General features: G+C 46.1%; 1 protein-coding gene across 4 annotated transcripts in view; it reads left to right on the top strand.

Annotated features, from left to right (window-relative positions):
- Nucleotides 1-23,459, top strand: part of PATL2 (PAT1 homolog 2) — a 392,378-nt gene that overhangs the window by 208,062 nt on the left and 160,857 nt on the right. For 2 of the 4 annotated variants that reach the window (XM_086933507.1, XM_086933505.1), the window contains exons 8-9: nucleotides 4,646-4,732; nucleotides 14,564-14,733. In XM_086933507.1, coding sequence (XP_086789633.1) covers nucleotides 4,646-4,732; nucleotides 14,564-14,733 — 257 coding nt within the window. The remainder of the gene's footprint in view (nucleotides 1-4,645; nucleotides 4,733-14,563; nucleotides 14,734-23,459) is intronic. The other 2 variants (XM_086933508.1, XM_086933506.1) reach the window with 1 other exon arrangement.

Below are 23,459 nucleotides of genomic sequence, written 5' to 3'. Positions count from 1 at the left end.
TCAGCACTCCTGCCGTTCTTACGGTTGCAACAGTCTAGTGTGGGTAGTGTACACGTGGTCTACTGGGTTAGTAATACAGGGTTCCAGCTGATGTGAGCCTCTCCTATGGTGCGCCTGTGTGGTATGACCTCACTTGGGGATATATTCAGGGGCAAAGTTGTGGCCCGACATCCAATCCGCCTGTGTTCCCCACGGTCCGCTTCCACTGCTGCCGTTGTGTCCTGCAAGTCCACTTGCCCTTTAGCCACAGCGCTGTCCACCTACCAGACTCCCGGCGCAGGAGTATATCCGGTCCACAATGGTAGCGAGGCAGTAGGGGGGGTAGTACAATAGTCACGCCCAGGTGTCGTTTCGCTGTCGTCGCAGCAGCCACATTCCGAGCACGCCAAAAGTCTCTAATGCCCGCTCGGTGCAGTGGGCCGTGATATTATGTCCCTTGTATGGCTCGACTCGCACACCGGCATGTAAGGGGAATGCCAGGCTCTTAACAATTAGGGGCCCACAATCTCAAGCCTCCCCAGGGGACCCTGCCAGGCTGCGCCAGTCCACGTGGTGCGGGGCTGCAGGGCAGGACACTAGGCCACAGCGGAGTGTCTTTACTCCAGCAGCACTCTTATTTGTGGTGTGCTTCCAGTGCGAGGCTCACAAGGCTTCCTCTGCACCAAAGACGTTCTCTGCGCTCCTGTGCTAATTATTGGCGTAGTTAGTGCCCCCCAGGCTCAGGCACCAAGCGTCCTTCCGGCCGCAATGCTCTCAGTCAGTAGTAGGAGGTCTCGGAGTGCGAGGCTCACTAGGCCTCCTCTGCCCCAAAGACGTTTTCTGCACTCCTGCGCAAATTATTGGCATAGTTAGTGCCTCCCAGGCTTCGGCACCAAGCGTCCTGTAGGCCGCAATGCTCTCCGTCAGTAGTAGGAGGTCCCGGAGGCACTACGAGCCCCTCCCGTCGACCACAGGTGTCCGGTAGGCCCAACCAAAGCCGGGCCCTCAATTAGGTCGCCTCCCCGCGTCAGGTCACTAGATGGTAGGAGTGCAGCTGTCTCTCGTCTACAGCCCGTCGCTCCCTACCTGAGGTCCCGATCTCTCCACAAGCAGGTCCGGGGCAGCACCCTCGGGTCTCCGATAGACGCAGGCCCTCACTGCAGCGCTGAATCCAGGGAGTCGCGTAGACGCCGGCCCCGATCGGGAGCGCTGTCCGGTGCTCAGCGGCAGCCTCACACATCGGCCGCAGACGTAGGGCTCAGGTCTGGTTCTCTCAGAGTACCGATGTCGCTGGGTAGTGTTTAGGCACCAATACGGCACCGGCAAGGCAGGATAGATTGCAGGATAGTTGTTCACGCGGAGGAGCCGACTGGTTAGGCGGCCATTTTCTTAGCTTGCTAGCTCCGCCCGACTCAACATATGTTAGTCATAATGTCTGTACATCAAAACTGTATATACATTACCCTAGTAAATCTATACATTGCATATCCAAGTTCACCTATAGCAACCAGACTTCTGCTACCAAGGAAAACTGCTCCAGCGCTGCTCTAAAACAAACCTCTAAACCATCACTATATCTCCCAGGAGCGATCACACTTTTTGTCGTTGGGGCTCATAACACCACGAGTCACTCATTCACACAAATCGTCCTGCTCCCAAGATCAGTGAAAACCAGAGGATGCGCTGCTGGAAATAGCAGAGTATCCAACTTCATCTATTTAATCTAAATTCTATACAATATATACATATGCATTTTATTAGATCTTACCATGGTTTTAATTCTCGAGAAAACATTTGACACCCCACTTTTAGTCAATGTATCAGCTAGTAAAAGTTAACTCATGGACAACAAGACCAGCTTAATTCTCCATTTATTTAATTTTTATTTAAGATTTTGGATCTCCTAGCATGACCTTACTTTATTGAACTTTTGGTTCTAATTAAAGTTAAACATTTTATTTATCATCTAAAGAGAGAAATAATTCAAACTGTTTACATTTATTTAGCAGAATAGTTCAGAAAAATAAATCAAAGACATATTACCAATCTTCTCGGTAATGGAAATCAGGATTAGAACAGCAAAGTTCCCAAAAACAGCCTCTCTATTCTTTCTCGATGCTCACCACCCATCAGGACTCCGACCCATCAAAAGTTAAAGTCAAGAAAAATGTCAGTCTTTGCACCAAGGAAAATCAATCAATCCGACAGCATGTCCTGGTGCGAAAAGTAATTCCAAAGAAAGCTTTTTTTCTTTCATCCAAACGACCCCTTTTATACCCTTTTTCCCTAACTATCTAGCTAAAATGTGAAACTTTTAGGGTCTGCACTCACTTCTCATTGGTCCAGTCAAGGGGTGGATGAGGATCACCTCATCTCCTCATTGTCCATATTTCTGCCTAGTCATAGTTCTAAGCACAATAAAGTTCCGATTGTTTGTTATTAAATTCTTCCACTCATGTCCTTTAACTTGTCCCTTCGCTGAACTTTCCCAGGCTCACATCACGGACATCTTAACTTGGCACCATTCTGCCCCTCAGGCCACGCTGACCTTGACACCAGCCGCACAGGCACAGACTGCTTGCACATCTCTCGAGCACAGTCGCGCATGCGTAGAAAGATATTCTCTTGGAGTCTCGCAAACCCTCCATGTTTTACTAGGCTGCACGGGCCATAACGGGAACTATTATAAAAATAAACACAATTAAACGTTAAGATTTTGAAGTAAAGCCCTTCGGTTTACCTCCCCCCATTCTAAGTAGACCCTGTTAGTTATTACCTAGCTTTAAAGCCACACATATGCATTTTTTTCTTACCATTCTCCATTTCTGCCACAATTATACCTTTAAGAAGCATACATGTGTAGCCTTTCATTAGATTATAGCATTTGCGCACTATATTAGTAAGACAGTTTCACACAATTAATGTATTATGGTTTGCAACACAAGCAAATTAGTATCCCACGAGTATTTTTGTATGTGCTTTCTACTCTACGTTGGTTAATTTTAAAACCGCACAATTAATGCATATTGCGGTTATGGGAAGGTGACTTAATGCGGGGTATACACAAACTTTTGTTTTCATCCTCGCTGCATCACTTTCAATGAGAATGGCCTTAGCGGGAAGTACATTTCATTTATTTTAATTTTCACTGGAGAACTTTCATCCTTGTGAAGATTCCTTGTCTACGTGGTCACCTCTATACAACATTCAGCAAGCTACTGGAAGTCTGACCTTTCTTTTTGTGGTATTTTGTCCACCTTGCCTGTTTCATGCAGAGTTAAGACGTTTTTTTTTACTGCTTGTCGGGTTTGAAAGAACTGTAAATAAGGTGTGAAAGCACCATTCGCCTCTCTCGAAACCCCAAAATAAAATCAATTAGCGACACAAACGTCAATATGTTTTATATTTTGGTACTAAACTTTCTCTGCTAACACTTCAAAGGAATTATTCAAGATCTATCGAGAGCTGCCAACTATTGCTGTGTCTTTGGCATTAGTCTGCTTAAACATTCTGCAACTCTGTTTTTATTTTTTGTCAGATTACCGACCTCAGGAAAAAAATTATCTCTGAGCAGATGTCAACTGAATATATTAGCATGATGAACAGAATGCCCAATATGAAATGTTTCATTCTTTTTCTTTAATTTCCACTAGTGATCTGGTTTAAAGTTCTGAGGTTATATGCTTGGAGTTCCAATCATATCATAATTTCAGCTAATCTGTCAAAACACAATAGCTCTTTTTTGCAGAGGATATTGCAGTTATAGTGATTACATCATTTATTGATGACCCCCTTTTAAGAGATGCAAACAACCTGTTCCTCCTCTTATGAAAGAAAAAGGTGGCTATTGATAAATCAAATATTAGTAGCTACTACTCCTTACCTTTTCTAATTGTCATTTGTAAGATCCCAATTTAGGATTTACCTGAACTGAGACCCTGCTGTTGGAGTACCAATGAGGTTTCAAGTCTCGTAGAAGTAAGGATTTTATCACATTATTCAAAAGCAGTTTTTGGAAATTGGGAGTAGAGGTCCAGCAAATGCTTATATAATCTTGGAATTCTTACCAGTGTATGACATTGTTGCTCATGGACAATAAGCATCAAGTCTGAGCCTATGATGTGGGATTGCCTTGGACTGTCTGTGCCCTCTCTAATCAGAGCCAACATTTATGTGGGGCATTTCTCCTCCAGAAATTTTGTGAGCAGAGTTTCTCCCTCTTATTGCTCATTCTTATTAGATAATCCCGCTTCCCTATGGTCAGAGGTGCTAACTTTAAGCTGATGACACTGATATTCTTGGCTCTTCATCGGAATTCTAGTGATCAACAGATATTTGCCGCCTGTTTTCTTTATTCTTGGATGTCATCCTATTCCTGTTTCAAATATGGGCCAGATGGAGATCTTTCACTTCAGGCCTCTTTTTGGGTTTGCCCGGCTGGAAGCTTTGGGAGCCCTCACACATAGCTACATCTGTGGTGCCTAATTTGAGTATTTTTGACAGACCACTACAATTTATGGTTCATATATGGCACAGCCCTTGTTAAATGTTTCTAATGGCATGGACGCTGTGAGCCTCGGTTTCCTTACATTTTACTTCCTGAATGGCTAGTTAGCAGTGTAGTTTCTTGTTTTTTTTAATAACGGTTTGCCTCTTTTGCTTTCAGCAATCTCCCATGATGCCGCACTCTATTCGTCCATCCCTCCCTTTTACTCCTCCTCGCAGACAATTGCCATTGTTCACGCCAAACCAGGTAAAACTCTGCTTAAGTTGAAATATTGGTGACTCCATGGAAACCTTACCTAGTTGTACTGTATTCATTTCCATTTGTTGAGCTATATGTATGTAATGTGCAGTATCTATGCTTACCTCTGTTTAAGTTAGTCTCTGGAGTTGTTACTTTACTGTAACTCAAAACCTTTTCCAAAAGACAGCCAGCAGTGGGGTTTCTGAATGGCACCGGTCAAATATCCCAATTGTATCGTTCTCTTATGCTCACTCCCGGAGTTCTGACTGCCCACAAAACTCAATCCTTGGTAAATGTTTTCACAATATTAGGAGGCCAACCTAATTTCCTTGTTCGCATTGAACTTTCCAAATCGAATTGCATGCATCTGTTTTCCATTACTTTTGATGAAACAAGTGATTACAGATGCATGCAATTCGAATTGGAAAGTTCGATGTGAACAAGGAAATTAGGGTTGCCCTCCTAATATTGTGAAAACGTGTAACTCGAGACTTAAAGGCTTTTGTGAAGCTTAAAGTAGAGCTCCTCTCATTTTCCTCCCTAGAAAGAAATCTCCATATAAAGTCCTTTCCCTCTGTTTTACAGCAAGTGCATCTATTAATGTAGCTGATTATAAGCAAAATAATTTCTTGAACTGATAATAGTAGTTACTCTAATTCAGTACATCCTGGAATCCTAATCAAGGTCTTTCCCCATGCGTAGACCTGACTCCCTTCTTTCTAATGAAAGGTGACCTGATGTGAAGAGGTGTGCCACCCTTCGATGATTACTGTTCAAGAATAAATACAGATTTATTATATGTATTTAGGAATGTGTGTCACAAATATCAGAAGTGAGCTCTCTAGGTACGAGGGATACATCTCTTCCTTGGAGTGTGGAAGGAAGGTGGTGTTGTTTATTACAGACTTAAGTGGTCTGTGATCTAAGCCTTCACCAAGGAGCAGAATTGATGCTTGCATAGCTCTGGTTGGCTGCAGTTGGATGTGCTGGTGGGGTTGAAGTATATTGGGAGTGGCAACGTAATCTGGCAAATTCAGAGGGGTTGGTGGTTTAAGCCCGAGGGTGGTCAGAAAGGAGACTAGGCTGAGGTTTGGATGATGTGTCTCTTGGAAGGTCAAAGTCTGATTGCAGTTATGGCAATGATGTTGATTATTTTGGTTCTGTAGGTTGAGCTGAACCCAGGGTGTTTGTTGGCAGTCAATGGGACGATAGGAGGAAGTCACTGGTGTTAAGAGGTAGATTTGTGCATGTCTGCAATGACACCTCCTGTTTTGGTTAGAGGGTTGATGCAGTGGAGTTTTATTTTGTGTTCTGATAATGTTTGTGCTTGTTGGTGGACCAGTTTCAATCAATTGTGGTTCTTGTAAAGTGCAACTTTTCACCTGTTAGGGTCTCAAGATGCTGCGGGGTGGGGTGTGTGGATCTGCGGTTCAGTCGAAGAGCCAGGTCTTGAGGTCCTGAATTGAGGCAGAGACAATGATTGCCTGAGATGTAGAGGCAGGCAGTTCCAAGTCTTCCCAGCAAGTTTCTGGATCCAGATTCTGATTTCTGCAATCACCCCTGCATGTAGTACCGCTGAAATAAGTGGGTTTTTTGCGTTTTGTGGGTGGTGTATAGCAGGATGCAATTGAAGCTGTTTGAGGTATACCATGGGTGTTTGCGCAGACCAGGCGTTTGTAAGTCTTAGATGATGAAAATATGTGGACATGAGTGAGAGAGCCTGGCTCACCATATACTGTACCAAAAAGAGTTTGTGTAGTGAGTCCAGTGGCTCTCCAGGGGTTGAACAGAGGCTAAATTGAGAACACTAATGCTCTATTTTCCAGAATTGTGGGTGGGCAGTTGGGCTTAGCAGACGGTTGTTAATGCATTTGTTTTACACACAGTGGCTATAACTGAGACACCCGCTCAATGAATAAATCCGAGACCAATTAATAGAAATTGTTCTTTGGTATATTTATTAACTAAGACCACAAAACTTTCATAAAAGCAAATACGTTTTTAAATAGCTACTTTTCAGTTTCAAAAGTGGACACAGTGCAATGTTCACTCTTCTGCAGGTAAGTACACATCTTCACGTTTCGGACTTCAGAGTTGGCAATCAGCAGAGGACAAGGTTCAGGAAAGCATAAACACTGCACCACCAGTGGCACAGGGGTGGCCGGGTGCAGAAGTCAAATCTGGAGTTGGGGCCCAATGTTTACAATTGAGGCTGGAGGTGCTTGAAGATGGCTCCTTGCATGTAAGTAAAGCGGCTGTTGGGCTCAAGCTTTGTAGGTTTTAGGCACTACAAGGCAGCATCAAACCTACACCACCAGCGGAACAGGAGCTGCTGGGTGCAGGGTTCTAACACTGTGCGGGCAACCAATGCAAGTGAAAGGAGGAACTGTTTTGCAAACCAGTTGCAGGCGCCGAACCGGAGGCTGTGCAAAGCAAACCCGCGACTGCAGAGGTAAGTTGGGATGCTGTGGGTTGCAGAGACCTTGTCGGTCGAGCTCTCCAAGGCCCAGGAGCTTTGGGTGCAGGGGTGTCTTTTGACGTCCAGTTTCTCTCACGGGAGCTGATCCTGGTTGGCGGGGGGGGGCGAGGGGAGAGCCTTTGGATTTACACTGCAGTTGTCGTGGAGTCCAGGAGATGCCAACCAACCAACGCTGGACTTGGACTCTGGTTTGCTAGGGAACCTTTTTGGGACTGGTTGGCAACCTGGATTCGGGCCGGAGGTGTCTAGTGCTGAGTGGTCCGGGATTGCAGTTCTGGAGGGCACCAGAATACTTTGTCTTGGTTTCTTGGCGACAGGTCTGCTATGCTCAAACATCTGGTCTTTTTCTGAGACAGGCAGTGCTCCTTGCCATTTAGCTCGCTGGCTGCAGGACAGGTGTTTTCTTTGCAGGGTCTTTGAAGTTGAAGACAGGCCTGTAGGGCTGGGGCCAAGTCAATGGGTGTCTTTAGTCTTCTCTGCATGGCGTTTTCTTTGTCCTTTCTTCTTGGGTAGGCAGGAACTGGTTTCAGAGTCTGGGGGAGATACCTAAATACTAGATTTAGGCGTGTTACAGGAGAATAGCAGGTAAGGATCAATGGCTTCCTTACCTGGGGTGGCCACACCCACTATTATGCCTGTGGGAGAGGGCGGAATAACCCTAGCCTTTATTGGATAGGTGCCACCATCTTCAAGATTGTGGGGGCTGAAGTGTGTCCATAACTTCGCCTCCATCTCCCGAGGGCGAAGGGCGACACCTCCTGTTAAGTTTTCCTGCCACTACTCCCACCCAAAAGTGGAGGTTTGAATCTGGGGTTGCCATCTGCTGTCAGCAGCAGAGGGATTTGCCTTTGAAGTTTTCCTCTTAGGCACTATGCCCATCCTGGGGGAGGAGGTGTCGCACCTCTTTCCAGGATGTGCTTTGTTTCTGGCTGCAGATAGCAGAGGCTCTCGACCCAGGGGTCAAGAAACATGACTGGGGGTGGCAGGCTGCCTAACGCCAGTCAGAGACCACACCAAGGCCGATAGGTTTTCATGGGGCACTTTTCAGGTGCCCTCGGAGTACATGGGTTAATAAATCGAACTCTGCCATCAGTGTGGGGTTATTAAGAGGAGTCGTTTGGTACCAAACAATCCTGGGTTCAGAGAAGCAGTCATGATACTGGGGAACTCTAGATTTGAGCTTCCAACCCATGTACACTCTGGCTTTTCTGGCACTTAAACTATCTAAGGCTAGACCTCAATATTGTAGGAGCATATTGGCTAATGCAGATATGCCCATGACTGCTTTAGTGTTTGTACGGCCTTAGTCAGTGCTGATTGCCAGGGCACACAGGTCGTGGACCAGGTCGAATTTGTTGTTTTTTCACTGCACCAAAACATGCAAGTTGCCAATTGTGAAACAGTTTTAGGAAAAAACACTGGTGCTGGGAACCTGGACAGCAGGGACCCAGTACTCTACAGTTAAAGTTGCATCAAAAGACAGGCAAAAGTGTGTTGGTCTTCAGAAGGTATGTGAGGGAAAGAAAATCCTCTAATTAGAATAGTTTGGCAGGAAAGTCATATGCCCTCATACATACTGTGCTCTAGTCTCAAATTCAACACTGTGCCCAAGCAGTCAACGAATATGATTGCTTCAGCTTGCCTGAAGCCCCTTGCCCATATTAAATATGCGTTGAGACCCCAGCTAAAGGCTTACCTGGAGGCTCAATACAGGCTGAAGAAGCAATGGCTCCTATGGTGACAACCATTCTCAAGGTCATTTTAGCCCCTCTTTCTAGTCATGAACGTTTGTATGATCTAATGCGTTCAGAGGAAGCAAAACACCCAGAACTTATTAGGCGAACAGGCCAAATCAGTGTTTTGTAGGTGAAAAATTCAGGGCTAATGACTGTATCCATAATAAAAGTGTGTGGTGGTTAACTTAGAAACCACTGATAAGCAAAACATCTTGAGATTTAAATGAGCCCTGATGTGGCCCGAACAATCCTGGAATCTTCACACTCAAGGCCCCCCAAAGAGGCATCCTGCAAAGAATTGTATCCTCAGGGTCGCGTATAATGACTGTTAGCTTGGGGAATGCCATGACGGAAGACTATTGTCAATCCTGGGCTGCTGCTTCACTTCCCAAGTGCACGCTGTGGTTTTCCGGACTAAGACATAAAAGAGTACTTACCAAGGTGGTGGTCAGCCTATAGGATGTGGCCTGGGAATCCAGCTCCAAGATTAAGTATGGTCCATTTCCTGTGATGGAAGCTCCTTTTCGATCATTTATAAGCAAACATTTCTAAGAATGTCTCGGCAAACTTGACCCCTCATTAGTTTTTGTCCCACTTTATTGCTTCTTGCAGCGTGACCGTATATCAGATATTTTATCTGGATATTGGCCCAGATCTCCTCTTCTTCAGGATAATAATAATCCTGTGTTTGTGAATCGCACAGCTACCAGTAGGTTTCCCGGCGCTTAGGGCCGTCTGGAAGATTAAGCAAGCTACTTCCCAGAGTCACATGGTGCTGGGCAGACCCCTGCCACTGGTGCCTGGGATCTAACCGTGATCCCCAGGGTCCGGCGTCAGTTGCCCTGGCCGCTGTGCCACACCTCTTCCAGGGTGAGTTTGGTTCTTGCCATTCTCCTTATTCATGCTCGGTTTCTTCACTAAGCACAATTAGGGTCTCTGGCGGTTTCTTCTCTATGTAGACTGTTCCTCTAATTTGGCATTATCCTAAAGCCACCATACACGCCAACACATACTATTTTATGATGGATGACACCTTTGCTACTGTGAAGTCACCATTCTTTCAGCCGGTCTAGAAGTGTACTCAGGAGAATGTTCAAATGTCAAATCCTTTGCAGCATGCTGCACCGTTCACCCTTTTAGTGTGCTATAGTATAACTGCTGAGTGATACCTAGGGTGCTACAGGTACTGCTCTATGAACTGGAAAACTCCAACCGAGGCAATTCAGACAAAGCATGATCATGATTTCTTCACCGCTTCCCTTAAAATAGGAGCAACCTTGAATGATTATATTTAAATATTCTGTGGAGTTTATTAATCAACGACTGCATGCTCACTTTCATATAATGTGAAACATTTGTTTTATAGAGAAATAAACCATTTTGTCGTGGTGTTCTCCTCTGTTTCACACAAATGCAATATGATGAACTTAGTAAAGATATCTCCAGGAAAGCAACGAAAAAATATCAACATGCTGTAAGACCGGCTGACTCTCGCATTTTAGTGCAAAGATAGAAAACGCCAGCAACTCGTCCGAGGAATTGTGTAAGGTGGTGAATAGCCTCATGAAACCACCCACAAGCTCTACAGACCCTCTGCACTCCACCATTGGAAGCGCGCTGTGATAGGTTTGGTAATTTCTTCTCCAACAAATTAAACAAAATCCTTTTGCTCCTTCCCAAAAAACCCAGACCCTAGTCCGACCCCACACGCAGGTTCCAACCCCCCCCTACCGCGGGCATCCTGAGGAAACGGGGCAATGCATTCCTGTGCATCTTACTGCACCTTTTCAATCATTCCTTGGATAGTGGCAATGCCCCCGCATTGAAACACGCTATTGTGAAACCCTTACTGAAAAAGCCCACAGACGACCCTCTGCTTGCAGAAAAGAATAGGCTAATGATCCTTACTTTAGTTAGCGAGCAAAATATAAGAAAAATGTGAATAAACACCTCTCCAGCTATTTAAAAACTCAAGGGATTCTCCATCCCACCTAAACAGGCTTTAAACTAGACAACAGTATCGAGACTGCCCTGCTAGCAGCCGCAGAGGAACTCTGCTCAATCCTGGACCAAGGTTGCTCAGCAGCAATAGTACTGCTAGGCCTTAGCCTTGGACACGTTTTACATCCTGTCCTTAGTCAGAGAATGGAGGAAGCCAGAATCTCCAGGGCTTCACTAAAGTGCCTAGTAGGCTTCCTGGAAAGTTGGAGCTTCCAGGTCTGCGACAAAGCCCTTTTCTTTGCCAGTCATACCTTAAAATGTGCGGTCCCAAAGGGCTCCTCCCATAGCCCCACATTATTTAATCTATATGTGCTTCCTTTAGCGTAGATTGTGATCACACGGCCTCGCACTTGGGTCTTATGCAGATGACACTCAGATTGTCCTATCTCTCATGACAGAAATGGGTAAAACCTCCAACTAACTGAACTCCTGTCTAAAACAGGTAACCGCCTAGGTGTCTAAAAGGAGCTTAAAACTGAATGGTGAAAAGCCCGAAGTACTAGTTGTTGAAAACAACCGTCCATGGCCAGACCATCTTAATGAAACTTCTCCAACCCTTTCCAGCAGTCAAAAACCTGGGCTTCTGGGTTGATAAATTCTCCATGGAAACCCAGGCCAGGGAACTTGCTGGGACCTGCTTTGGCATTCTGAGAACTTTAACCTCTTAGCTGCGTCGAACGTTCAGCACCCAGTGCTGAACGTTCGAATAACGAGCGCTGGCCCGTCGGCCAACGGTCATGCGCAGCACTGGCAAGGTAGTGCTCGCGATGACCGTTGGCTGACGGCAGCGCTTTAGGGGTTAAGAAAATTGCTACACTGGCTACCACCCTTCTCAAGGAGAGTGCTTATGCAGGGACTGATTTACTCCTGCATAGATTATTGAATCTCCCTTTATCTGGGAAGCCCCAGTCTGTGATAGACTAGAAGTTGTCCTGCACTCAGCAGCTTGGATTCTACTAAAATAAAATCCCCAAATGCCAGTTGGCTGCATCGGATTTAGCAGTCCTGCACTGGCTTCCATTGCCGAAAAGAATCCACTTTATTGCACTGTCTCTCTCCCATCGGGCTGTGCATGGGAGAAGCTTACTTCTCATACAGCGACTACTCCCACTTACATTCCCCGGAGGTCTCTGTGATCCAGGAATCTAAGGTTTCTGTCCGTCCCTAGGGTTAACAAGACCAGGTGGAGGGGTTGTTCTTTTGCTCACTTAGCCCCTAAACTTTGGAACAAACTCCCCGCCGTCTTCAGAATGAACCAATCTGAATCCAGTTTTAGGAAACTCCTATTTTAGTCCTCTCACTTTTGTAAATCTAGTGAACTGGCAGATGTCGTCTTTAGTGCTTGGTGGCCTGGTAGGATAGCTGTGTGCTATACAGAAACACCTGAATAGAATAGAACTTTGCCTCTAGCTAATAGTTGATTTTGGCATGGAACCAGAGGGGGACTGAGTCAGATGTAGGGTCTCTCTCTGAGCAAAATAGGAGAAAGACAAGCGTGTGGTATACTAGAGATGCATAATCTTGGCCTCATTGCAGATGGATTGCTTGTATAAGATACTGGTTGACAGGATATCCCTTGGGGAATGTGCGTACATACAGAAAAAAAATGGATTCCCAAGGGTGGAACAGTTTTCTGTTTAACATTCTGAAGTCCACAGTTATCCACCTTATTGGACTGAATAGAAAGGTAAGTGTGGATATGTTGCCTTAACGTAACTATGGAATAGAATCTTATGCTGTAATCTGCTGAAGAATGAAGTGAATTTTGGATGGATATAAACCACTATTGCTGTCACTGGTTGGTGTTTTGTTCATATAGTGTTTGGAAAACCATAAAATTACTCATTCATAATTAGTATACGCACAAAAGAATGACTGTATAGTACATCGGGAGTCAATATGCATTTGGCTGTTTTGGGAAGAGAACTGTGGGAGTTGTGGATATGGGTGTGTGCACCATGAGTCTAGTGTGGTAGCCAAGAGTTCTGCGGCCCCTCCTCGCTCAGGCAGCCACTTTTTGTTACTTACTAACTGGAATTCATAAACTCTTGACACAGTAGTACATGCAGTGTAGTGTATATCACATCTGCACAACAAATAATGCAGATCTGATCATTCTTGGGTGAATTCTTATTGTTGATGCCACGTTTCGGCTGTGACTCATTCTCAACATCTCGCTTCAGTCGAATACCGACATCCACGTTGCGGGTTCTGGGTCGAAATTACGAATCACTGGTCTGTCATCCAAGAAGGAAATGGAAGCCCATCTATATACCGATGAGATTCATTCTCATTTGTATGTCTAGGATTCTTCAAAATGCCAGGACTAGCACGGGAATCCCCCACAGCCGACCACTGTTTTCTGACAGAAGTATTAAAATGTGAACATTATAAATGTGGATGTAAATAGGGTATTACTTACTTTTTGTATATATTTTTTATTTGTATACCCCTGTGTGTACCAGAAGCATATTAAAATCTATTCTGTGGCTCTAACGAAGGCTTCAGAGACCACAGTGGCTTGTTAGGAAAATGGTCTTTGATTAATTCTATACAGGGGAGAGGAAAGTGTTTATTTTTGCACCGATCTTAAAAAGATATTCTATAATACAATCTTTATAGGTGGATATACATTTTCTGACCTTTTGTATCAGATATTAACATATGAATATTAAAAGGATCCTTTTTTCTTTTGTCTTTTTTTAATCCCCTCCACCACCCCACATATTTAGGGGGTACACAATTGCAGTCTAGGTAGGCAAACAAGAACACCCTATCCAAAATAATTAAATATAAAAAAAGAAAATAGATATAATAATTTCTGCTTTACTTAAAGAACAGAATTGCAAAACAATTTTTTTTCATGTTGCGTTTATAGTTCTGGTGGTTCACCCCCACCTTTTCTGTTCATCACACAATGTTCCCTATTTTATACAGAATGTGGCAAAGGGTTCTCCGCTCGCCTTCTTTCACCCTGCTGTATTCAAATAATATTTTTGGGGTGCGGCGTTATTGTCATTATTAGTTCAAAGCTTTGTTTTTTTTAACCATTTTTATAGCATGGGGCATTTATTGTGTGTATTTTTAAAACTGAATACTTGTTCTATTATGGCTTCATTTTTTTCTGTGGTATTACTGTGGAATCGGGCCCATCGTAGAAAGCCATTGGAGAGCCTTCCTCCTCAGGGAAGGGCCATGGGAGATGCATCATTTTTGTTGCAGAAGTTAGTTTTTTAAGCCCGTGCTTTTATTTCACGCTGACCACCAGTTAACTGACAATGGAAAAATTAGCAATGTCACGTCTAGCAACTAGTATAATTTTTAACTGCATATATATATCGCTTACTACCCCGCACCAGATGACGAAGTGCTTATTTGGTAAATAGTACGGTACTCCCGAACCCAAAAAGGATTAGTGTTGAATTAGTATAGGGAAATATGAAAATAATTTGAGGGGTGGACACGTTAGTCTGTTATGTAGATTGAAAAGGATAGTGGAGGGATCGAAGAGGGAAGGGTTTGCATTTATATAGCGCTTGCTATATAATGTTATGGGGACATGTGAGTTTATTTGTATTGACATTTTACATTGTTTACACTCTTAAATTATTCTCTTTTCAGTCCCCAGGTTACATGTCTCAGACGCCTTTCAGACCAATGTCTCCCAACATCAGCACCCCCTCGCGCCCCATGACCCCCAAGATGGTTCGGATGCACTTCGGGCCCATGTCTCCCAGTCCAAGCTTCTCGCCCTTCTTCAGCCCAATGACCAACTCGCTGCAGAGGTTCAGGTATGCACTGGAAATGAACCTCTGACCTAGGGTAGGTGCTGGAGGAGGCTGTATCATGGAATGCCTGAAAAACCACCCAATTGTTTTACTTTTTGTCATTGGTTATTGTACTATCATCGTTACCCGTATGAGTATTTGTTTGGTCTTAATTGGAAGAGTAACAGCCTGATTCATCAAGCTGATATGCGCTCGCAAAGGGCCAGATTCTCAGAATCTGGCCCTTTGCGAGTGCGATTTTTGCATTTGGGATTCATCATCCCAAATGCAAAAATCGGTAATGGTGATTTCGCTATTTTGCGAAGAATTACATTTAAGGGATCTCTATTTGAGATTCCTTAAATGCAATTCATCATCCATTTTTAAATTGCGAATTCGCAATTTCGGCCAGCTATTTACCGCAAGGTCAAACCTCGTGGTAAATAGCAAACTTAGAAAAATGCTTTTAAAAGCATTTTTCTAAATTGCATGTTGCAAACACACATGTCCTTTGCACATGTATGTGCGCAACACCTGTTTAAATTTGCATTTAAGGGGTGCTAGAGTGTCCTTTGGACACCCATGGCACCCTTTAAATCGGTATCTTATTTGCGATTAGCAAATTGCTAATCGCAAATATAGAATACTCCCCATTCATTCCTATGGGCCTTTTGGCCCATAGGAATGAATGGGGAGTTATTCCTGATTTGCGATTAGCAATTTGCTAATCGCAAATAAGGAATATGTAGGAATCGCATTTTATTTTGCGATTCCTACATGAATCTTGTTTTGCGAGCCTGTAATAGCGATTCCTTATGAATCGCTATTAAAGACTCTCAAAACGGGTCTTTGATGAATCAGGCTGTAAGCCTTTTATATATTATTCTCCATTCTTGATTTTAGTGCAATTTGATAAAAAGGTAGTTTTTGTTCTTTAATATGAGCATCTGAGCAAATAGGAAAACTTGCCAATAACTTTATCAGTTTTGGGTACCGAAAAGTAACATTTCAACTTTAGCTTGCTTTTTTATACCACGAAAAAACAAATGCAATAGTTTAATCACTGCGTTAAAAAAAATTACATTATTTTACACAATAGAACTTTCAAGCCAAAACTGATATTTGAATCAATTGTTTATTGCCTTAAACAGGTCTAAAAAATAAATCTGAACGGTTCTTCTCAAAGCAAACGCGACATCTAAAAGCTCAAAGGGCCTCTTACTATTTGAATAAAGTCAAAGTTAATTCTGGGAAAGTACACCAGTTGCAATCCTTGTATTGTTTCTTTAATTTTTCTGCGGTCTTAATCTGTGTCTGAGGCATGGAACTAGACACAGGACGTGAGCTGCTGCTCCAGTCAGATGTTCATGGATGTGTGGGACTAAATACACACTTCCTGTTCTCGTTTAGTATCTTCTTGACTTTCTGGGGCCTGTTGATCAAGCATATTCTAATGGGTACTTCTAATAACAATTTATTCACCTTTTGAATCCTCCCAGGCGGAGTAGCTTCTGCATGCCAGTTGGTTGGGACATCGAACTCGATGGCGACTCGATCTCACTTCCAGAATAATGTATTAAGGCGCTAGCGTGCAATGCTTCTAGCCACCACCTGCGTGCAGTAGATAGTTGCTTTTCTGCCCACCTGTAAATTCAGATTTGAAGCTTTGAAGCTTTTCACCAACTTTTCCCCAATTTTTATTTTATTTTTTTACTGTGCGGGGATGTCAAACACCCCATTTCCCCCTGCCCTCCCCACTCCCTCTTACCCAAAACCCCACAGGATGTTTTTGTTTTTGGTTGGGTGTTGGAGGGAAGAGGTGGCGAGGGATTTCAGTTTCCGAACCCCCCACAATATTTCTTTGGTAACTTAGCTTCAAACACAACTCTAAGACCAAATGCTCCCTAATGTATTCAAAGGCGCCACACACAGACTTCACCAGTGTTGTCCACTTCCGACACAATTCTGGGATTGAAGTTATAGGTCCTGAATATCCTGGGCTATCATCCACTTCAGAGCATATTGAGGATGCTGCAGTTGTCTGACAGTTACTGGTCCCTTGGGTTTGCCTTTGTGCCCCATGGATAGGTTGTGGCTTCCAGTTGGACGTCCACTGGCATAGCCTTGACTGGCACCAACTGACCACAGCCAACACCAGGCCACACCTCAGTACCTTTGTTGCCATAGTACGTAGCCCACACCTCTGCCCCCAGAGGTGCCAGTTTGGTACTCTGCAGAGATTCTCGTCTTTGTTCCAGAGGCAGCTTCAACCAGCGTCCAGTCAATTTATTACTTTGAAATAATCAAAGTACAGCCTGTAGTTTTAAAGGTTTCTCCTACTGTTCCCTTGCTTCAGTGCTAGTAATTTCAGAGGCTAGAAGCTATTTTTGGTTCTAGTTTGAATACATTAGCTACAATGAAAATTATTAGACAGGCAGAAAATGTACTGCCCCCTCCAACTTGTACGAAGATTGGCCTCTACCTTGAACTTTCATGTGTTGATTCTGCGTTCCCACAGGTCTTATTCTGAAGCTTGTTGTGGGGTCAGAACATCTCTAGTTCACCATCCTGCCCTTCTGCCTTACGTTTCCACCCATCCTAATCCCCCAAAACCCCAGTGTTCACAAAAGTAATATTTGTGAATGTGACCCATCTTTGCAGACAAAAATAAATGTATTTCTCTATCTTGACTATTGACTGCTTATTGCAGGCTTGCTTCATTTTGTCTCTGATCCCTTGGGAAAAACATTTTGCTGCTGTCCATCTTGGGGTTCTCAATCGGTGAGCTTAAACTCCTTTGTCCAGAATAGACCCTACGAAAGTAATCCTCTGCACAGGTCACAGTGGATTTTAAGACCTTCCTGCTTCTGCAACGAGTCTGGGGTATTTGGGCTGATATCTGAGGTTTCAGGCTCATGCCTTGAGTCCATATGGTTCTGACACTACTTGTTCCCCTGGCCTTGTACCTTCTGCTGGAGCCTCATGTGGGCTCTGCAGTGGAGCCTCTGCCTTCAATGGCTCCACCACTGAGATTACTTTCTGGACAACATCCGCTTATAGCAGGAGGCAGCTTGAGAATTTTGGGGATGGAAAGCAGAGGTCCACTTGACCTGCAACTTGGCATATTGCCTGCTCTACCCAAGGCTCACAGTAGTGATTGAAGCATTGTCTTTGGGCAGTGGAGGTCACAGGGATGACGTGACGATCAGAGGCCTTTGGTAGACCAGTGCCAGCACCCACGTTGACATTGTGGAGCTGTGCGCCATCTGTCTGGACGACCCTTTCCTCTTCTTTCACGGCCGGTCAGTCCTGGTTCTAATAGAGACAACATGGAGGTCTTTGAGTACTGTAATAAGGGCAGTGTGGGATCCCATGTCCTCTGTCTAGCACACCTGTAACTAACATTGGCTAGTTCTTGATGAGCTATCCATGATGGTCCATCTCCTGCTGGGTTCCTTGATCACCAGGGCAGATAAACTCCACATTTGGTATCTTGCTGATCATGAGTGGCTTCTGCTCCTATTGGTGGGTCAAGATGTATTCACGCAGCAGGGTGTTCCCTCAGATCTGTGCTGTATCAATAGAACACTCCGTATATGGCCCTTGGGCCTGGAGTAGGAGGCAGACTGGCCATAGCGGCCACTGGACATTTTCCCATTGGGCCAGAAGGGTGGGGTCTGTTTACCAACCAGTGGGGTCTGTTTACCAACCAGTGGGGGCTGTTTTCCAACCAGTGGGGGCTGTTTTCCAACCAGTGGGGGCTGTTTTCCAACCAGTGGGGTCTGTTTTCCAACCAGTGGGGGCTGTTTTGGTTACTGGGGCAAAATCGTCCCCTTGTAACGAAAGCACAGTAGGAGTGGTCCGACCAGGAACCCTCCTCCCCCCACTGGCTAGTTTGCCAGGGCTGCTTTTCCTATCCCAGTCTGTCCCAGCCTGGAGTTTCCTCCTGAAGGCTCCGTGGGAGACATGTTCTGCCTTTAGTGGGATTTCGGCCATCTTTCTTCCTGCCAGACTTTGCAGTGACTGTTCAGAATGCAGTTTGTTAAAGGGTGGGCTAGAATAACCCTCTAAGCTAGTGTTTGCATAAAGCACACTGTTTGACATATCATATTCCCAGATTCAGAACTGCTGAACAGATTCTATCAATACACAAAATATCACTAACAAACACATTTAAACTAAAGTATTAAATGTTGAAAGCGCATCTTAAGGTTGGAGCTTGTGGAACTACTGTGTAGCTATGTCTTCATCTCTGGTACAGCTCCATTTCAGGTCTGAGTGAATCCTTGATTAATACATGGCTCACCGGAATCCTTGCAGAGCGCATGATGCAGGTTTAGAAGAAATGTTCTTTTCCACTGAACCTGAGCAACCTGTAGCTCCCATTTCACCCCCATCCTCTCAAATCAAGAGGGCTCACTCTATGATGCCTGGAAATTGGGAGACCCGATTGCAAAAGGGATGATTGGGTAGCAAAACCAGTAGAGGAAACTTGTTCACTGCCTGGAGTTTACCAAGATCAGATAGGAGCTTGTAGATACTTTGCAGAGCGTCCAGTGGTGGTTACAAAATAAAGTTATGGGGTTTGCTCTTTTCCAGACGATTGACAGCAGAGAGACCTCATTAACAGTGGAAAGAGTTGTGGCCTCCCTCTTAACAACCAAACCATTATCTAGGAAGCCTGTGAAGAAACAGAGCACCTGAACAGTAGGTGTGGAGTTCTGCTAAGAGGTGCACGACTAAGATTCAGAGGGGATTCTGTAGTAACCAAGTCTTGCATCATGCTTTCTAAGGTGACTGCGCCAAAATAAATGTAAGTTTGAAAGAAAAATGTGGGGGGCGCTAGAGGGCGCACACGCAGAATGGCCTCCCTATGTGAGGCTCCTGCCGTCTGGAACAAATATCCTTCATTTATTCTGTCAAATGGATTGAAAACCTGCTACAATTCTGCCATAACTGAGAACTAACTAACCTCCCCCTCCGGTGCGAAGATCGGGGAGATTCGGGACGAGGATACTGCCGGAGCTGGGTGGGGCAGTGGAGCGGCGGAAGAGGAGAGGTGAGACCGTGGCTGCCGCCTGTACTCAGTCGTGGGTTCGTCCGCACTGGATCTGCCAGGTGCAACATACCAGGAGGCCCTTCACCACGGTAGGAGATTGAGCGCGGCGTTTGAAAAGAAGGCGGCTGCTACACTCAGCGCTTTGATCGGACGGTGAGAGGCCTGAATAAAGCCGGAGTTGGAACGTTTGGTGGCGAGACAGCGCGACCCTACTGCTGAGAGGGGTGCAGGGGTAAGGGGACTGCAAATGGGATAATCGCACTCTGCATTACTGGCGCGAAGGGAGTGGTGTCAAGTCTCGAGGCCGCATGGGCATGTTGGGGTGAGCGCTGCAGCAGCACAGAGACTCGGGACACCAGTTTAGCTTTCCCCTTGGTCCGGACTGACTAGCCGGCCACGCCCTCTTTATTTTATAGTCCTCCGCGTGACGTACTACGCCCGCGTATGCGCATGCCTGTGTGCGCGGCTAACTAGACTGCTAACTAGACTGCTAACTCGCAGTCTCGAACATTACATTCCTTTCAACCTTTATTTAAACAAAACAAAATACATAAAAGTCATTGGGGGTTATGGTAGTAAGAAAATGATACTGGGCCATCCGGCCTGTTACCAGTCTGGTGGGTAGAAAGTCTGTGATCACCCTACGGCAAAGTCTGCCAGTTGTGAAGACGGAGCCGGATTTCTTCTCAGCCCATATCCCGCTGCTTCTCCTCGGGAGAGTACCCTCCGTGGGGTCTCTTGAGGTGGTTCTCTGGCACCCCAGGGATCATCCGGGGGCTGCTGATTCTCGGCGTCGCAGTGGCAAGGGGGCTCGCCGCCGAGTCCTCGCACCGGGTGTCCTATTCACCTCCTCTTGGACTGCTTGGTCCCTCGGGTTGACTGGGTGGTTCTTGGCCTTGGAGACCTGGAGAGCTTGGGGAAGCCTTCTTGAAGAAAGAGATGTTGCATGTGACCGTTTCCATCCCCCGTTGAGCTGTCACCATGGTGCCTGTGCGGCGCATGACTGTCCATGGTCGAGGTTCAAATGGGAGTCTGAATTTGCTCCCTGGATATCGGTCCTTCACGTATACCTGGTCTCTTTCTCGGATTGACGGTTCTTTGGCCCTTCGTCCGAAGCTGGCATAGTCATTTGTCTGTCTCCGGTTGGATAGTCTTTCGTGAGTCTGTGCTGTTCGGGGTCCAGGTATGGTGGTTGGGAATTGTGTCTGACTATCCTCCCCATCGCAGAGGGGCCTGGGGCTGCTTCCGTGGTGCGATGTGGTGTGAGCCGATATTCCCTCAGGAATGTGTAAATTTCTCTCTCCAAGGGGGCCTCCTCTGCATGGGCGATTCGGATGACTTTGTTCAGTGTGCGCATGAACCTCTCTACCTCCCCGTTGGCTTGAGGCCAGCGGGGGGTCACTTTCCGGTGATGGATTCCCCACTCTTTGAGGTATTCTGCAAATTCTTGTCCATGAAATGGCGGTCCGTTATCCGTCTTGACACACTCGAAGATGCCATGCGTGGCAATTGCCTTCTCAAACTTTGCAATGACTTCCTTGGCAGTGAGAGTTGTTACGATTTCCACCTCCGGGTATTTGGTGAAGTAGTCTATGATGACAAGCATATATCTTCCATCTGGAAGGTGTCCGAAGTCCGCACTGACGCGTTCCCACGGTCTCTGCGGGTTGTCTTCGGTGAGGACCGGGGGTGGACGTTCCGGTTGCCCAGCGGCTTGGCACCATTGGCACTCTCTGACGGCTAGTTCCACTCTGGTGTCCATGTCCGGGAACCACACTTTTGCTCGGAGCCTGCTCTTTGTCTTCACTATGCCCTGGTGTCCGAGGTGAGCTAACTCGATTGCTTGCTGGGTTAGGCTTTTAGGCATCACGATCCGTGGTCCTCTCAATAGGCACCCTTGGCTGTCGACTGACAGTTCTTCTTTCACCTTCAGAAATGTTTTCAATGAGCTTCTAGCCTGCGGCGTCCTTTTGCTTAGTGAAGCTTGAACGGCTCTCCAGTTGTTGGCTTGTAAGGCGCTCACCACCAGTTGGAGGACTTCATCGCTGCGAGTTGCTTCAATGATCATTTCCAGGCTCATCGGTAGGGGCCTTGATCTATCCCAGCACGACTTTCACATATTCCTCAGTTTCCTCTGCATCCTCCTTTTCTTTGCTGGTTGCAGCTCGGGGATGCCTCGAGAGGTAATCCGCTGGGTTTGTCGCTCCCGGCTTGTATTCTAGTTGGTAGTTGTATTCTTGTAGCTGTAGGATCCATTTCTCTATTCCGGATGGCGGTTTGGACACGGACCCTCGGAATAGTGGGATCAGAGGCTTGTGGTCTGTGGATACTGTAAACGGGTGTCCGTATACGTAGACATGGAAATGTCTGCAGGCCCAATGGATCGCAATCGCCTCTCTCTCGATCTGGGAGTATCGTTGTTCTGTTTCGGTTAAGGACCGACTGGTGTAAACAATGGGTGCCCAGTCATCTTCTCCTTGGCGCTGTGTCAGCACGGCTCCTAGGCCGTAAGGGCTGGCATCCACGGCTATGTTGGTAGGCTTCGCCGGGTCAAAGTATGATAGGGTCTTATCTGCCGACAGTGCGGCTTTGGTGTTCCGGAAGGCGGTGTCCTGTTCTTCCCCCCACTGCCAGGGGGTGGTGGACTTGGTGAGTTCCCGGAGTGGCCTGGTGAGGTTGGATAAGTCCAGGATAAATCTCCCGCAGAAATTTACCATGCCCAGGAAGCTTCGTACCTCCGACATGTTGGAAGGGGCTGGGGCTGCTTGCACATCTCTCACCTTGTCTGGGTCTGGGGAGATTCCTTGGTCCGAGAAGGTGTAGCCAAAAAAACTGATCTTGTTTTGGAGAAATTGGCATTTCTCGTGGTGCAGGGTCAGGCCTGAGTCTTTGATTCTCCGCAGCACGCCTCTCAGCCTTTGGTGGTGTTCTTCGACGGAGTTCGCATATATTAGCAGATAGTCGCTGACGTTCAGGACTCCTGGGAGCCCGCTTAGAACCTCTGATGGTGTTCTGGAAGACTTCCGCCGCGCTGGAGATGCCGAAATTGAGACGTCGATACAGTCTGAGGCCTATGTGGGTGGAGAAAGTGGTTATGTAGCGGGAGTCTGGGTTAAGGGGCAGCTGGTGATAGCCCGATCGGCGACCCATCTTGGAGAACCACTTTGCTCCGTTCAATTCTCCTAGAATGTCATCGATGGTGGGGGTTAAATGCCGTTCCCCCTTGACCGCCACGTTGGGTAGGCGCATGTCCACACAGATGCGGACATGGCCTGGTTGCTTGGGCTTGCGCGCCACCACGATTGGAGACACCCACAGGGTGGGCCCACTGACTTTTTCAATGATGCCCTGTCGTTCGAGGGCCTCTAGTTCTTCCTCCACTTTCTTCCTGAGGTGGAATGCTATTCTTCGATGCCTGAGAGCGACAGGTTGAATAGATTGATCAATGTGGAGTGACACCACCTTCCCTTTGAGGCATCCGATCCCTCGGAACGTGTCTTCGAACTCTTCTAGTATCGTGTCGAGCTCCTCTGCCCGCTGATGAGCATGCCACTGCCCTCTTTAATGACGTAGACAGTCGTCGGGACTTTCCGGTCCTGGTGTTGTAGTTCCGTTTGGAAGCACCCGATTAGCGGAATTGGGGTCTTCTGTCCGTATGCGAACACCCGGATCTTTGCTGTTTTCAAAGTCG

This window comes from Lissotriton vulgaris, chromosome 8, assembly GCF_964263255.1.
Source record: "Lissotriton vulgaris chromosome 8, aLisVul1.2, whole genome shotgun sequence".
In the NCBI taxonomy this organism is placed as follows: domain Eukaryota; kingdom Metazoa; phylum Chordata; class Amphibia; order Caudata; family Salamandridae; genus Lissotriton; species Lissotriton vulgaris.
The sequence above is the reverse complement of the archived record's forward strand: the minus strand, read 5'-3'. Positions and strand labels throughout refer to the sequence as shown.